Source organism: Lolium perenne, chromosome 3, assembly GCF_019359855.2.
Source record: "Lolium perenne isolate Kyuss_39 chromosome 3, Kyuss_2.0, whole genome shotgun sequence".
Classification (NCBI taxonomy): Eukaryota; Viridiplantae; Streptophyta; class Magnoliopsida; order Poales; family Poaceae; genus Lolium; species Lolium perenne.
Window position 1 is genome coordinate 45298805 of NC_067246.2, and position 13423 is coordinate 45312227.

The following is a 13423-nucleotide window of genomic DNA, read 5'->3' on the forward strand; positions in this document are numbered from 1 at the left end:
TCCTCTCTCTCCTCTCAAGATCGCCGGAGCTTCTCCTCCTCGCCGGAGTCGCCCCATCCACTCCCTCCCGGAGTTCTTGGGTGGATCGGGTGCTCCTCCCTCCTAGCTACCTTTTCCTCCAAGCGGTTTTCGCAATGGATGCGGGTATGAATCACAATCCCTAACCCTAGGTGTTGTGATTTATGTGTGCTATTTTCTTGGTGGATTTGGTGTCTAGTTGTTCCAAATTGTTTGTAGTGTACTCCTCTTGCATGCTATAAGGCTGATCTGCTCTTAGACAAGTTTGTGATTGCAAAATCTGCTAGTTTCGCAGGGCCGGATTATCCGGCCCCCGCGAGGACCGGATTATCCGGTCTGGCCGGATTATCCGCCCCCTTGGGGCACCGGATTATCCGGCCTGGAGCTTCATCGCCGCGGCGGTTTTGATTCAATCTATCTTGTTTAGTCTTGTACCAGCTTATAGTATGTTCCTAGAGTACATTGCCATATCATACATGACTTATGAGCATTATCTTCTCTTTGCTATCCATCTTTGCTATTCACAGGTCGTACTTCTCGGGGTACTTCTCGGAGACGCGCAAGGGCTGATCGGTCAAGTGATGAGTTCGTGTCCAACGCTCCTCGCAAGTCAACCTCATCTAGGCACAAGAACAAGGCATCAAGGGAAAACTACAAGACCATGGACCCTATTTCTTACTCTGCTATCCGCATGAAGAACTGGTATGAAGACCTCCCAAGGGATGAGGAGACAGAGGGCAGAAAATACTGGTGCATGGAACAGGAGTTCATCTATAAGGATATCTATGAGCCCATGAAGAAAGTACGTCCCATGCAAGCTATCGATGTGGACGTTCTGGCAGTCAACGATCACTTTGCAGATGCCATCTGGGTGGCTGGTAGGATGGGCTTGAAGGATTTGATGAAGATTCGTGTGACTATAGTCCAGAGTTGGTGAAGCAGTTCTTTGCTACTTTGGCCATCCAGAAAGATGATGACCGTACTATGGAATGGATGTCTGGCTCCATTCACTGTACTGCCACCTTGCGCCGCTTTGCTGCTATTCTTGGAGTTCCTGCAGAAGGAGGCCGTCGTCTCCATGGACCTCAGAAGGCAGATAAGAATGCACTGTTTGACCTCTATACATCTGCTGGAAAAGTGAGAGAGACCAAGGGGCTGCTTAGCATTTATAGTCAGTTACTCAGGTTCTTTCGGTCCACCATCGCTCCTAGTGGTGGTAACAATGATGCTCTCCGGGGAACTCTTGTGGATCTCATGTACCTCAGCTTTCGGTGTGCTTGTGATGAGAATGAGGAACGTAACTACACTATTGATATCATGGACTACATCTTCCATGAGATTCATGATGCCATGGTCTCCCGCACCACTATACCTTATGCGCCCTACATCCAGCTCCTCATCAACAACACTGCGGGCGTGAGTGGTGAAGACTTGAGCGGGTACCCTATGATGAATCACTCTGTCAAGAAGGCCTACAAGCTTAAGCCTGTCTCGTCTGCTGTACCTCCACCTGACTCATTCATGGGTGATGCTCGTTCTAGTGGAGTTGCTCCTGCTCGCCATCCTGACCTCCCTGCTATGAAGAAACAAGTGAACAGGCTCAGTTGGTTTCAGCGTTACATCCTTTGCATGAACATTGAGATCCATAAGGAGAACTATGCGGCCAGCCGGGAGCGTTCTGAGATTAAGCATACTCAGGCGGTTATTCTGCACAAGCTCAGTGGTGAGCAAGGACCCCCTCCTCAGCCTCCAGCTCACCCAGGTTACAGTAGGTGGCATTCTGCACAGGTTCCGTGGAGTGATCTTGACAGTTGCATTCAGAGGTCCAGTCTCACTCGCCGTTCTCCGGATGCACCTGACACTGATGAAGAAGCAGAAGAAGAAGAAGAAGAAGAAGAAGAAGAAGAAGAAGAAGAAGAAGAGGCGCAAGAGTCCGATGATGATGATGCCTCCGAGTGATCCCCATGGGGCGAGTAGCATCGCGCTTGTCCCCTTTTTGGCTTCTCGATGCCAAAGGGGGAGAAGCGTTCTATTAGGAACTCTCTCGGGGATTTGCATGGTTTGGGCACAAGCATATGCGTTTATCATTCCTTTATTGCTTGTGTTCCCTCTTATTTGAACTATTTGCTTTGGTTGTGTCCCGTTTAAAACTATGTGCTATGTGGTGTGAGACATTGTTATGGTTTTCGGATTTCTATATGTTGAGATCAAGGATACTATATTATGTGTGATGCTATATCTCCGTATCTTATATCTACACATGGGTATGATTTCTTGCATCCTATCTCAACTTCATATTTGTATATGTCTCTTGTTAGAGCTCATGATGGATACCTCTAGTGTTGAGGCACCTCAATCCTATGTGTTGTGTATTTGTATTCAAATGCAAATTACTTATATGCACACATGTAGGGGGAGTGCCTCTATGTTTTTGCCATCATGTTTGCCTCTATAGTTATTCTCTTGCAAATCCATATATTGTCATCAAACACCAAAAAGGGGGAGATTGAAAGAACATCTCTCATATTATGTTTTGAGTGTTTGATGTCAATGTATGTGATACACTAATGGTTGTTTAAGTGGTACAGGGATTACATAGATACATTTGTATGTGTGTTGGATGTGGTCAGTGCTGTCAAAAAGCATTTGCAGAAATGTTCATCAGGCCGGATAATCCAGGCCGGATATTTCCAAAATATCCGGCCCCCAGAATTTCGGCTAAGGACTTGGGGAAATGAGGCTCAGTATAGGGGCCGGACATTTGCCCGGATTTTGTCCTGGTTTTGTCCCAGGGCCGGATAATCCGGGGGGGGGGGGGCGGATTATCCGGCCCTAACTTAAGCCGGATTATCCGGCCCCCCGGAAGGCACAACGACTGGATTTTTGGGAGGGGTATTTATACCCCTCTTCTTCTTCCTTCCCCCTTTGCTCAATCATTGCACAAGAAATCTGCCAAGCTTCACCTCCATTAGAGCCACCTCAAGAAACACAAGATTTGCAAGATCTCCTTCCTCCCCCAACCAAAGCTCTTGATCTTTGGAGATTCGAAGGAGAAGCCACAGATCTACATCCTCACCGAAGCGATTTTCATTTCCCCCTCATTTGTTTGAGGGATCTCATGCTAGTGTTCCTATTTGGTTCCCTAGTTGATTTGTGTTGATGTGTTGTTGTTGATTGTTGTATTGTTACAGATTTGGGAGCCTCCAATTCGGTTGTGGATGTGTGCCCCAAGAACCTTGTAAAGGCCCGGTTTCCGCCTCGAGGAAATCCCTTAGTGGAAGTGGGCTAGGCCTTCGTGGCGTTGCTCACAGGAGATCTGAGTGAAGCCTTCGTGGCTGTTGGTTTGGCTTGCGTAGCAACCACACTCCTCCAAACATAGACGTACCTTCTTGCAAAGGAAGGGAACTACGGGAATCATCTCCGTGTCATCGCGTGCTCCACTCTCGGTTACCTCTATCCCATTCTATCTCCTATATATTGCGTAGCTATATCTTGCTTAGTTGATAACCTTGTCATATAGGTAAATTCACTTAGTTGCATATCTAGAGAATTTACCTTTGTGTCAAGCCTAAATTGAAAAAGAACTAAAAATTGGTTAGCACCTATTCACCCCCCCCCCCCTCTAGGTGCGGCATACGATCCTTTCAGCTTAGCTATGCCGTCCCTCGATATCTAGCTGTCCTTGCACCTATCTTAGGTGTAAGGGCAGCACCTTGCTTGTTCTTTACTTAGTAGATCCAATCTGTTATAGTTGCTCCTTGTTCTTCAAGGATTAGTTTGATATCCGTATGGTTAGGCCTTACGCTGGGGTTGGATGATCCGGTAGTGCGTAAGGTGTGGTTTGCCGTTCCTAGAAGGGATGTTCCGGGAATTGACTTAACGTTGGTTTTTAGGCCTCTTTTAGGAGTAGTTTTCCATCATCTTTCGTATCTGTTAGGCTCAACTACGCGTAGGATGTTCCGGTTATGCGGTAAAAACCCTAAACTGTCGTAGATTGGTTTAGCTTTGTTTTGATCAAGCAGGATCCCCATGTCATCGTAAATCCAACGTGAACCATGGGGCAATCGGCTCTTCGAGCCGATCCACAGGGCAACCTGAGAGCCGATCGGGCTCGTATTTAATGTTTACGTGTCTACCATGCAGGAAGCTAGTCGAAGCAATCCAACACCTCCCTGACCAGGTATAGGTCAGGTGGCACGCCCTTACGACCGTCAGGACGTGTGCCAGAGCATTTGCGGGACGACGTCGAGGGACCAGGGCCCACCAGCAGTCTTGGCAGCCTCCCGGCTCTTCGTGTTGCTCGCCGCTGCCCGCCGGTGGGTTTTGGCAGGCAACAGATGGCTCCGGTGATGGAGAAGATGATGGCTCCGGTGAAGGAGAAGATGACGGTTCTGGAACCTTAGTTATTTCAAAGTCCATCGAGGTATATAATTAAGCCGCTACTGAGCGATGCATTAATTTATTTGTATATATATATATTGACGATGAATTCTTTCTTTTTTAGCCCTTCGGATCGAGCCAATCTTCTGTAAAGTCGAAGCGAGGACCAGACAAAAAATTGAGCGATAATGGTAGGTTCGGCATCGTCAAAGTCGCTGCCGATGGCCGATCGATTGCTCCCTTCAATCATGCAAGAAAATTTGTAAATCAATGTGGAGTTGTTGTTAGGGACTGCATCCCGATCACCGTTCGAGACTGGCACAAGCCAAAGGCAAAGGACATAGTCACAAGACCACCTTTGGAGTGAACTCATGGCACATTTCACCCTACCACCAGAGGAGGATCCCCAATTCAAAAATATAGAGGGGAAAGTCAAGGCCGAGATGTTAAGAAGATGGCCGAACAATTCAAGAACCACAAGAAAAGATTGTTGTGTGACTATGTCCTAAAAAATTGTTCACTGGTGCGAATGAGAAGATAAAAGATCACTGGCCTGAATTCGTGAAGTTCAAGCTTTCAGATGAAACTAAGAAAATGTCTAAAATAAATAAGACGTATTGAAACCAAAGTTTTAAAATATTTGAATAAACTACATCGCGAGTTCGAGAGACTTTTCACATGGTGCAAGCGCTATACCCAAAGCCACCCCCTCGAAGTGAAGTTTTCTTTAATTTTGGCATGTCTTTCCATGCTATAAATATGGAATCAATTTACGTCTTGCGTGGCATGCTTTGGTTTTCAACACGGAGCCACAACTTGTAAGCATTCTTTTAGAAATCTTTTGTACTACCTCTGTCCATCTTTTGATGTCAAAAATTTAAATGAATCATCAGACATCTATTAATGGACGGAGGGAGTATTTTTTTTTGAGAAGTTGAAATATTGTGTAAGCTTCGTGGGGAATGCACTGGCTCTGGGCTAGGCTCCGTGTGAGCTTTCGTCCATGGTCCGGCCTGGTGCCGAGAAGGCCCATTTATAGAGGTAGCGTCGATTCCTCCCCTGCCTTCACGGACCTCTGTTTCGGCGGTGGCAGACAGACGCAGCAGTCAGGCGCCGCGCTCCTCTGCTCGACCCGCCGGCTCTCCACTGCCTGCCGCCCAGCCAGGTTAGTCAGCTTCCGCCGCCCGCTTCCCCTCCGGCCGAGCCTTTCAGGCAGCCGCCTGCCCGCCTCGGTTCTCTTTCTTTTCTTTCAGCGTTTCTTCTCTTACTTGGACGCCGCCGCCATTGTTGGGGTTTCCGACAATCCGTCCGTACGCTATTCGCTTAAATCGTACAGTCCGTGTGATATTTTCCGCACCCTTTGTCTATGTGTTCTTGACGCCTCATAGATTGATTCGCCCTCTGATCGTTACGGGAGGCCCCAAAAAATCTTGGCGAAAACCTCGTTTCATCCCCATACTCGCCCACGAAATTGTTGGTTTTTTCTATACACGAAATTTTCGATTCTTTTTAATACGTAGTATAAAGGTTGCATTGTTGCTTCTTCGCTGCTAATCGCCGCCATAACCCCCCAGCAAATCAGGGAGGTTCTACTGATGGAATTGACCAGTTGGTTTTAATCTGCAGGCCTGACCCGAAGCCCAGGCTACCACGGTGATGGAGGGGGTCAGCAAAGGCAGCAAGTTGGTCAAGGAAGGAGGAGATGGCCGGCAAGAGGGAGAGGGCATCGTGGTCAAGAAGCAGAATGTCGCCATGGGGATGGACGTCCTGGACTGCCCGGGCTGCTCCACGCCCCTCAGGCCTCCCATCTTCCAGGTAATGGATTGCGATGTTTCCTGCCCTGATTATTCACATTGAAATTCTTGTGCTGGTCTCTTCATGTTGATACTAAGTATGTCCTTATTGTATATGATGAAAGCTAATTCCGATTCTTTGCAGTGCTCAATGGGGCACTTCGTCTGCTCGTCCTGCCGCGACAAGCTCCCGAAGAAGGCATGCAGCGTGTGCTCCTGGGCCATCTTGAACCGCTGCCATGGCATGGAGCGTGTGGTCGACTCCATCGTCGTGCCGTGCACCTACGCCGATCACGGGTGCGCTGAAATGATCTCCTACCATCAGAAGAGGGAGCACGAGGAGGCATGCCCGCGCGCACCGTGCTTCTGCCCGGAGAAAGGCTGCGGCTTTGCAGGCACGACGGAGGCGCTCCTCGACCACTTCGTTGGCACACACGACTGGCCGATGACAAGGTTTCAGTACTACATGCCATTCGACATCCAAGTCAAGGCCGGCGTGCACGTCCTGCGTGGCAGCAAAGATGGGCACCTCTTCCTGCTCCGCATGGTGTGGCTGGACTCTCCACTGCACGGGGTCTCGCTGGTCCGCGTCGAGCCGCACGCGTGCGAATCCAAGTCTTGGTGCTCTGTCGGCTTCTCGTGGTTCAAGGGCCATTACCAGATCTCGATGTTGGATGAGATCAGAAGCACGTCATTGTCTGATGGGCTGCCGACAGACTACTTCCTCACTGTTCCTGAGGCGTGTCGTGGAGGTGGTGCCCGTGTCGTGATGCGGGTAACCATCGATACGAAGGGGGTGTATGGCGACGGGGATGAGCCGGAGGAGGATAACGAGGATGAGAGCTACAGCGAGGAGGAGGATGATGACAATGACAGCGATGACGATGAGGAGGATGGTGATGACGACCATGACGAGGAGGAGGGGGAGGAGGAGGGCGATAATGACAACGAGGATGAGGACGGCGAGGAGGAGGAGGGCGATGAGGATGAGGAGGAGGAGGAGGAGGAGGAGGAGGAGGGCGATGATGATGACGACGACAAGGACAGTTGGGAGAAGGTGAGCAATGACAATGACGATTGATGCATTTGTCTCACGCATCGACGGTATCATCTCCTGTCCATGTTTATATGATGGATGTGCAAGATTTTTCTGGAATTTGGGCTGTTTGGTGCCTCATGATATTGAGTTGCACTGTTGTCAGTGTTGTTGATACTCCAGAGAGATTATGCCGTCTCAAACTTGCATTGGATTTTGGTCCTGGTTTAGTCCCATGCTCTCATTTAACTTATGTGATAGACTAGATGATCAGTGTGTCATTGTGTGTGAATTCCCTCCTTATTCATTAGGCTTATCAACTACTACAGTATTAGTTTCAGAACTAATTGAGTAGTCATAGTAGTGCAAATTTGTTCATAAACTAAACATTACTGGCTTAAAACTACATCATTTATTTATGAGATCACTTGTTGAAGTTTAAACACGGATATATACTAGGAGGGCATGCACGTTTTGCCGCGCCACCTACAACACGCTGGACAATTTGTGGTAAGTGCAATGGGTTTCATGTGTTCAGGCCATTTGTGTTTTGTGCCGTGTCACCATCGGCCACATCACAGTTACTATATATATTTTTCCTTTAGTTAAGTGCTGCATGTAAATGCCGAAACAAAATAAGTCTGAGACAATGCATGTTTGTTAGAATCACTATGTAGGTAGCTGCTCTTTTGATAATCCCGAGTTTTGTATGTCATCCAACCGAGATGTTTGTTTGCTTCAATACCTGATTGAGCAATGCTTATAGGAGACACCCCACAAGCAAAACATGTGGGCCAATTTCTCATAGTAGCATGACCTCAGGTTTTTCACTGTCCGCTCTTAGGGCACCTCAAGAAAGCACGAAAGCAATACATTCATAATTGATGCGAGCATTACCAACAAATTCATGAACCATAAAATATGCCAGCTAATGCTAGATGGAATTTTGGTCGCCCTGAAATCCAGCAACCATAGAGTATCTATAAGCGGATGGTAGCAAAGCTTCTGGTCTTCCACTCTGCTGCATTCTCAGCTAGCTTCAAACCATATAAGACAAACGTGAAGCAAGCCTACAGAGAGGTGTTGCCATTCTTTAATAGCGGGGTCAGATGGCATGAATTGGTCATCAGTTAAATCATCGGCCTTCATGCTTGTTGCAATAGCTTCTTTGGCAGAGGATTCCCGAAACAAATATATAATGAAGATTTGTACGTAGGATGAAAATTTGTGAACTTGCAGTTGCTTCCATACAAAACAATGTAGGAGGAGACGGAGTGTGAGATCCTAAAATAAGTGCAGCTTCAGTCAGAAGTGACTCCGACCCTTTGTCACCACCCACCAGTTGGTTGCCCAGCTTCTAGTGAACATTATTTGATCCTAGAAAAACATGTGTTCCAGGCATGCTAGAAGAGCACTTACCTTTTTTACTGGACTCCCAACCTCAATAGCGACAAACTGTTTTTCCTGAATCGGATCCAGCTGACCCAAAGAAACAAGAAATAGTGCCAGCTACATGGTGAAACTTCAAGGTTTGAAAACAGATGTCGTCTCTGCAGAGCGAATACCGTGACACGGTGATGTCCATGATACAATTCCTCCCAATCAAACCAGATGTCTTTGTAGGTGCAAAAGACACCAAAGCTAGAATATCGACACCTTTACCGACCAAGTGTTGTGCTACATTACCACTGAACACCATCTCCACAACAGAGCTTTCTCCTACTGCAACAAGCAGTATCTGGTGGCATGTGCATTCAATCACTAAAAGGAGAAAATGCATATAAACTGCACACATGTTAACACGGCAGCTGAATAAGATCTCGATGTGAGATGGTTGGAAACCTTGGGCACACGGCTTTTAATCTGCAGCCTTGCTTGGAATACGTATAAACAATCCCTTCGTGAACTGACTTTCACGTACATTTTCACATGATAAAAACCAACAGTTCTGGTTGGGCTGCAAGCTAGCCATCGATCTTAGTTCAGCATATGAACAAAGCACAGTGTAAACACCTATCTAACAACAAATACTTACCAATGACACATGCTGATCCATAGCAGACAACCTCTGCTATAATGTTTCTCATGACAAACACAATAAGATGCAGAGAGCCGTTTCAAAAAAAAAACAAATGCAGAGAGCCCTGCAGCCTGTACACCAACGCATAGCTAGATTAATATCACTAGATGGCAAACCGTGATGTACTATCATACAAATGAAACAATCATTGGAATATTTGTTTTGATGCAAACTTGGGACCCGGAGCTTGTTGTGAGGCTTAGCATAATTACAATAAGATTGCCAAGTAACTGTCAACATGCAGGTTAGAGCATCTCCACCGGCAGCCCCCAAATAGGCGCCGGCACCTCCATTTGGAGGACGCCGGCACTGCATCCTCTATTTGGGGGAGCTGTTCCCACACCGGCACCCCCAAAACGGCGGCCCCAATAGATGTTTTGATTTAAAATCATAAATGTATGCATAGAAAATTAAATACGAAATATTTTATTCCACAAACTAATACATAATTGAGAACGTGGTTTACATGAAGATATAATTTGGAACATAGTTTTCCACAAACTAATACATAGTTTGAACCATGGTTGACATAAATAAAATATTGCAAAAAAACTAAACCTAACTAGGCCGGTCATCGCAGGATTCGTGTGTTCGCTGCCAAGAAAGAACACTCGAAGGCCCGTCCCTAACCCTAACCTCCCTCCCGTGGCGCTCCCCAGGGCGCCGCCGGAGGGCCAAGCCCAACCACCGCACCCCCTCCCTCGAGCAGGCTCCCTTCCGCCGCTGCCGCCGGCACTGCCGCGGTGGCGGCGGCCCCTGGCGCCGAAGGTTCTGGGGTGGAGGAGTGGCGGCGTTTCTTCGGTGTGGCTGGGGCGACACCGACGACTTTCGGCGTTGGCAGAGGTTGGGACGGCGTCCCCAGCCTGACGGCGGCGGTGCTACTCGCTGGATGGCGGCGGCTTCGCTGCGGGTCTAGGTCCCCCACCTAGGCCCAACGTCCTGTGGAGGCGCGGAGGGGTGTAGGGCGGTGGATCAGTCGGTGGAGGGTTGCAGAGAAGGCGCTACGGCAGCGGCGGTCCTCGGTGGTTGCTGCCGGCGGTGGCCTCAGTGCAGCCTATGGCGGCGCGACCAAGACTTGATCGCGGTTGTGTAGCCTGCTGGTTCCCGCACCCCAGGGTCGTTCGTCTTGCCAGATCTTCGGTGTGACAGGCGGCGAGGATGGCCGTTTGCGTGGGGGCTCGGCCTGTGTAAGGGCGGTGGTCCTAGGGTTGCTCACGCGCCAAGATGAAGACCTTCTGGAGGTTGATCTTCTAGCCGGAGTGATGAATTCCGGAAGGCTCCGCCGGCGAATGGAACAGTGCATCTTATGTCTGGAGTTCACTGGATCGGGTGGTATTCGGTCGCGCGCACCCATTCTTTTATTCCGACCGTTTGGTTCTGGAGGGAGCGGCGCGAAGCTCTTTTTCTGTGTTGACGTCAAGTGACTATGGATCCATGATGAAAGTCGGAAGAAGAGAATTTCATGAAGGCCAGATGGGAGGACTAGCTAAGGGAGGTTCAAGTCTCTGCGCTGTTGAGGGACTTGCTTGGTCTTCCGGGCTTCATAGCAGCGGTATGAAAGTGGGGGCGACAACACAGGTGAAGTTCAGAGTCCTACCTTTCAGGGTGAAAACTCAAGGTCCGGTCTTAACTGGTTGTGCCTAGCAATGATCTTGTTGGAGGCATTGTTTTGAGAGCGGGGACTATCTTCAGCGTGAAAACCTAAGATCTTTGATCGGGCGACGATGATGTTAGAGCATTGTTCCCTTCTTGAAGGCGTCGTTTTTGGAGAGTCTGTATTTCAGGTGTTGTCTTGGTGGTGGATGTATTGCTGTTGTTAGGCTCGAGATACTGTAGCGGGGCTTTTCTTTCTTAGTTTTTTTTGCCGTGTGCATCCGTAGTACCATTAGGGTGGTGCGTTGTTGCAGAGGCTGGGTGTAATTAGTATCTTTTGATATTAATATATTTCCTTTATCAAGAAAGAAAGAAAGAACACTCGAGGGCACACCCAATCACCCAAACTGGAAAATCCAGCTGGTGATGGTGTCCCTATTGGTTCTTTCGACGAAGAACAACCGAAAACATGCGTGCCGATATTCGCTGAGAAGCAACAACACTCAGTCGTCGTCCTCCTCGGCGCTATCGCCGTGGTAGTGGTGGCAGCTACGCGTCTCGTTGAACACCTTGACACTCATGTCCCTGTCACCAAAGTAGGAGAACACGAGCACAAAGCCGACTTGGAGGCGGTGGTGGTGCTCGAAATTCTCCCAGCCGATGTGGAGGTACATCTTACAGCGCGCGTCGTAGATCATGTCCACAATCCACCGGTAGTATCCGCACGCAGCCTCCCGCAGATGCAGCGTGCCCGGGCGGTCGTCGCCGGCGAAGGTGTCAGGCAGCCGCTGGATGCCCCGTGGGTCGCCCTTGAGGACGAGGACGAACTCGAACAACACGGGCCCACCTTGTCCATGTCCGACGATGAAGACGACGGCGTTGCAGGCGACGGCGTGCGTGCACCTCCGCCGTTGCCACGACCACGGCCGCGACCTCGGCCTCGACCAGACATGGCGTCCTCTTTTCAGATGGTGGTGGCTAGAGTTGGGGAGAGATGCGCTACGGTTTGTGTGTGAGAGGGACGATGAGAGGCGGCCCTTTTTATAGGCCGGAGCGAGGTGGGGGAGCGGTGGCGCTCACTAATGGTGTCACGAATGGCAAGGCGCGCGCGACGGGACGGTTTCCTGAGCGTCTGCGGAAACTGCACCGCCGCTGCGCCCCAATTAACTCCCGTCGCGAGTTAGGCGACGACTAGGTTAAAATTGAATGAGCCGCTGACGCGTCGGCCCCGCCACTACCGATGGCGTCGACTTTTCGGATGTGTGGCTGATAGGCGGCTCCCATGCCCAAAATTTTCAGCCTCGCGAGGTGCCGGCGCGTCCGATTCGCGCCCTTAGCGAAGGGGCTGGAAGGGGGTTGCCGGCGATTCTATTGGGCTCGAAAATTGGCCGGCGCCGTTTGGGGCGCGCCGGTGCGAGCCCATTTCCGCCCCCGACACCCAAAAAGCTATCAGGGCCGCTATCGGGGGCGCCGGTGGAAATGCTCTTATACCAATAAGAGCAAAACTCTGGAAACAAAATAGACTATATAAAGAGTGCGTAGATACGGTTACAATGGCGCTCCCAGGTGAGGCGACCGCGCCTGCCCCTCCCCTCCTCCCACGCCGGCGGCGGCCTCACCCTCCCCTCCAACCGGCATGTCGTTGTCCAACCCCTCCGCTCTGGTTCGCCTCTCCCTGTAGGACCCCTGACGTGGGCATTACCCTTCGGGTAACCGACATTGCCCTATCCTGTACGGCCCAACTGGAGGCCCATGAAGGTACCCGATGGCAAGGTGGCCCACTAGGACGGTGTGGCGGAAGATTCCTTGAAGCACAAGACGAAGAGGAGCCGAAGAAGGAAAGTTTAGAGCTAGGTCTTTTGTAAACCTAGTCGTACCCGGACGGTTCTCTTGAGACCTGGCCTCCTATATAAAGGCCAGGAGAGGGGCTGCCGAGGGACACAATCAATCTTAGCAACTTTAGCCACCATAAGTCCAGAGCTAGGTCCCTGTAGCACTTAGCCTCTCGACGAAATCACAGCCGAAACCTTTGGCACCCTATTGTAACCCGATATTTTCATAATCAAGATCAGACAGGCAGGACGTAAGGATTTTACCTCATCGAGGGCCCCGAACCTGGGTAAATCGTTCTTCCCGCTTGTCTGTCAACCGATGTCTCGTGTTAGCCTACAGGATTCCATCAACCCTAAGCCCCAATCGGAGGGCATTGCCGAGGAGTACCCTCGACAATTGGCGCCGTCTGTGGGAACCCTGTCGGCACAACACCCGTCATCGGCAGATCCAGTCATGTCGTCGGCAACTTCGTCGGCACCATCATCATCGTCATCGCCAATCTTAGGAAGCCCGATTCGATTCGGCTCCTATGAGTTCACCCCGCACAGCGACTCTTCTCGCTCGAATTTTTCATATCTACAAGGGAATATGGAGATGACGTTCAGCAGCGTCCACTACAACGTCAATGCAGAAGGAGTCCTCCGACTGCTAGAATCGTGCGCCCCCAGATCAGCAAGAAAATCACCACCA

General features: G+C 49.8%; 1 protein-coding gene across 1 annotated transcript; it reads left to right on the forward strand.

Moving 5' to 3' along the window:
• The first annotated feature begins 5466 nt into the window (after positions 1 to 5466).
• LOC127341405 (E3 ubiquitin-protein ligase SINA-like 7) lies at positions 5467 to 7272 on the forward strand. Its single transcript, XM_051367236.2, has 3 exons — positions 5467 to 5563; positions 6025 to 6213; positions 6337 to 7272. Exons 2-3 carry the CDS (start codon positions 6055 to 6057, stop codon positions 7270 to 7272), a joined length of 1095 nt encoding a protein of 364 aa, XP_051223196.1. The 5' UTR covers positions 5467 to 5563; positions 6025 to 6054.
• The last annotated feature ends 6151 nt before the right edge of the window (positions 7273 to 13423 follow it).

Coding starts and splice junctions, on each gene's coding strand:
- LOC127341405 (XM_051367236.2), top strand. CDS start 6,055: ATGGAGGGGGTCAGCAAAGGCAGCAAGTTGGTCAAGGAAGGAGGAGAT. Junction 6,214..6,336: donor TCAGGCCTCCCATCTTCCAG/GTAATGGATTGC, acceptor GATTCTTTGCAG/TGCTCAATGGGGCACTTCGT.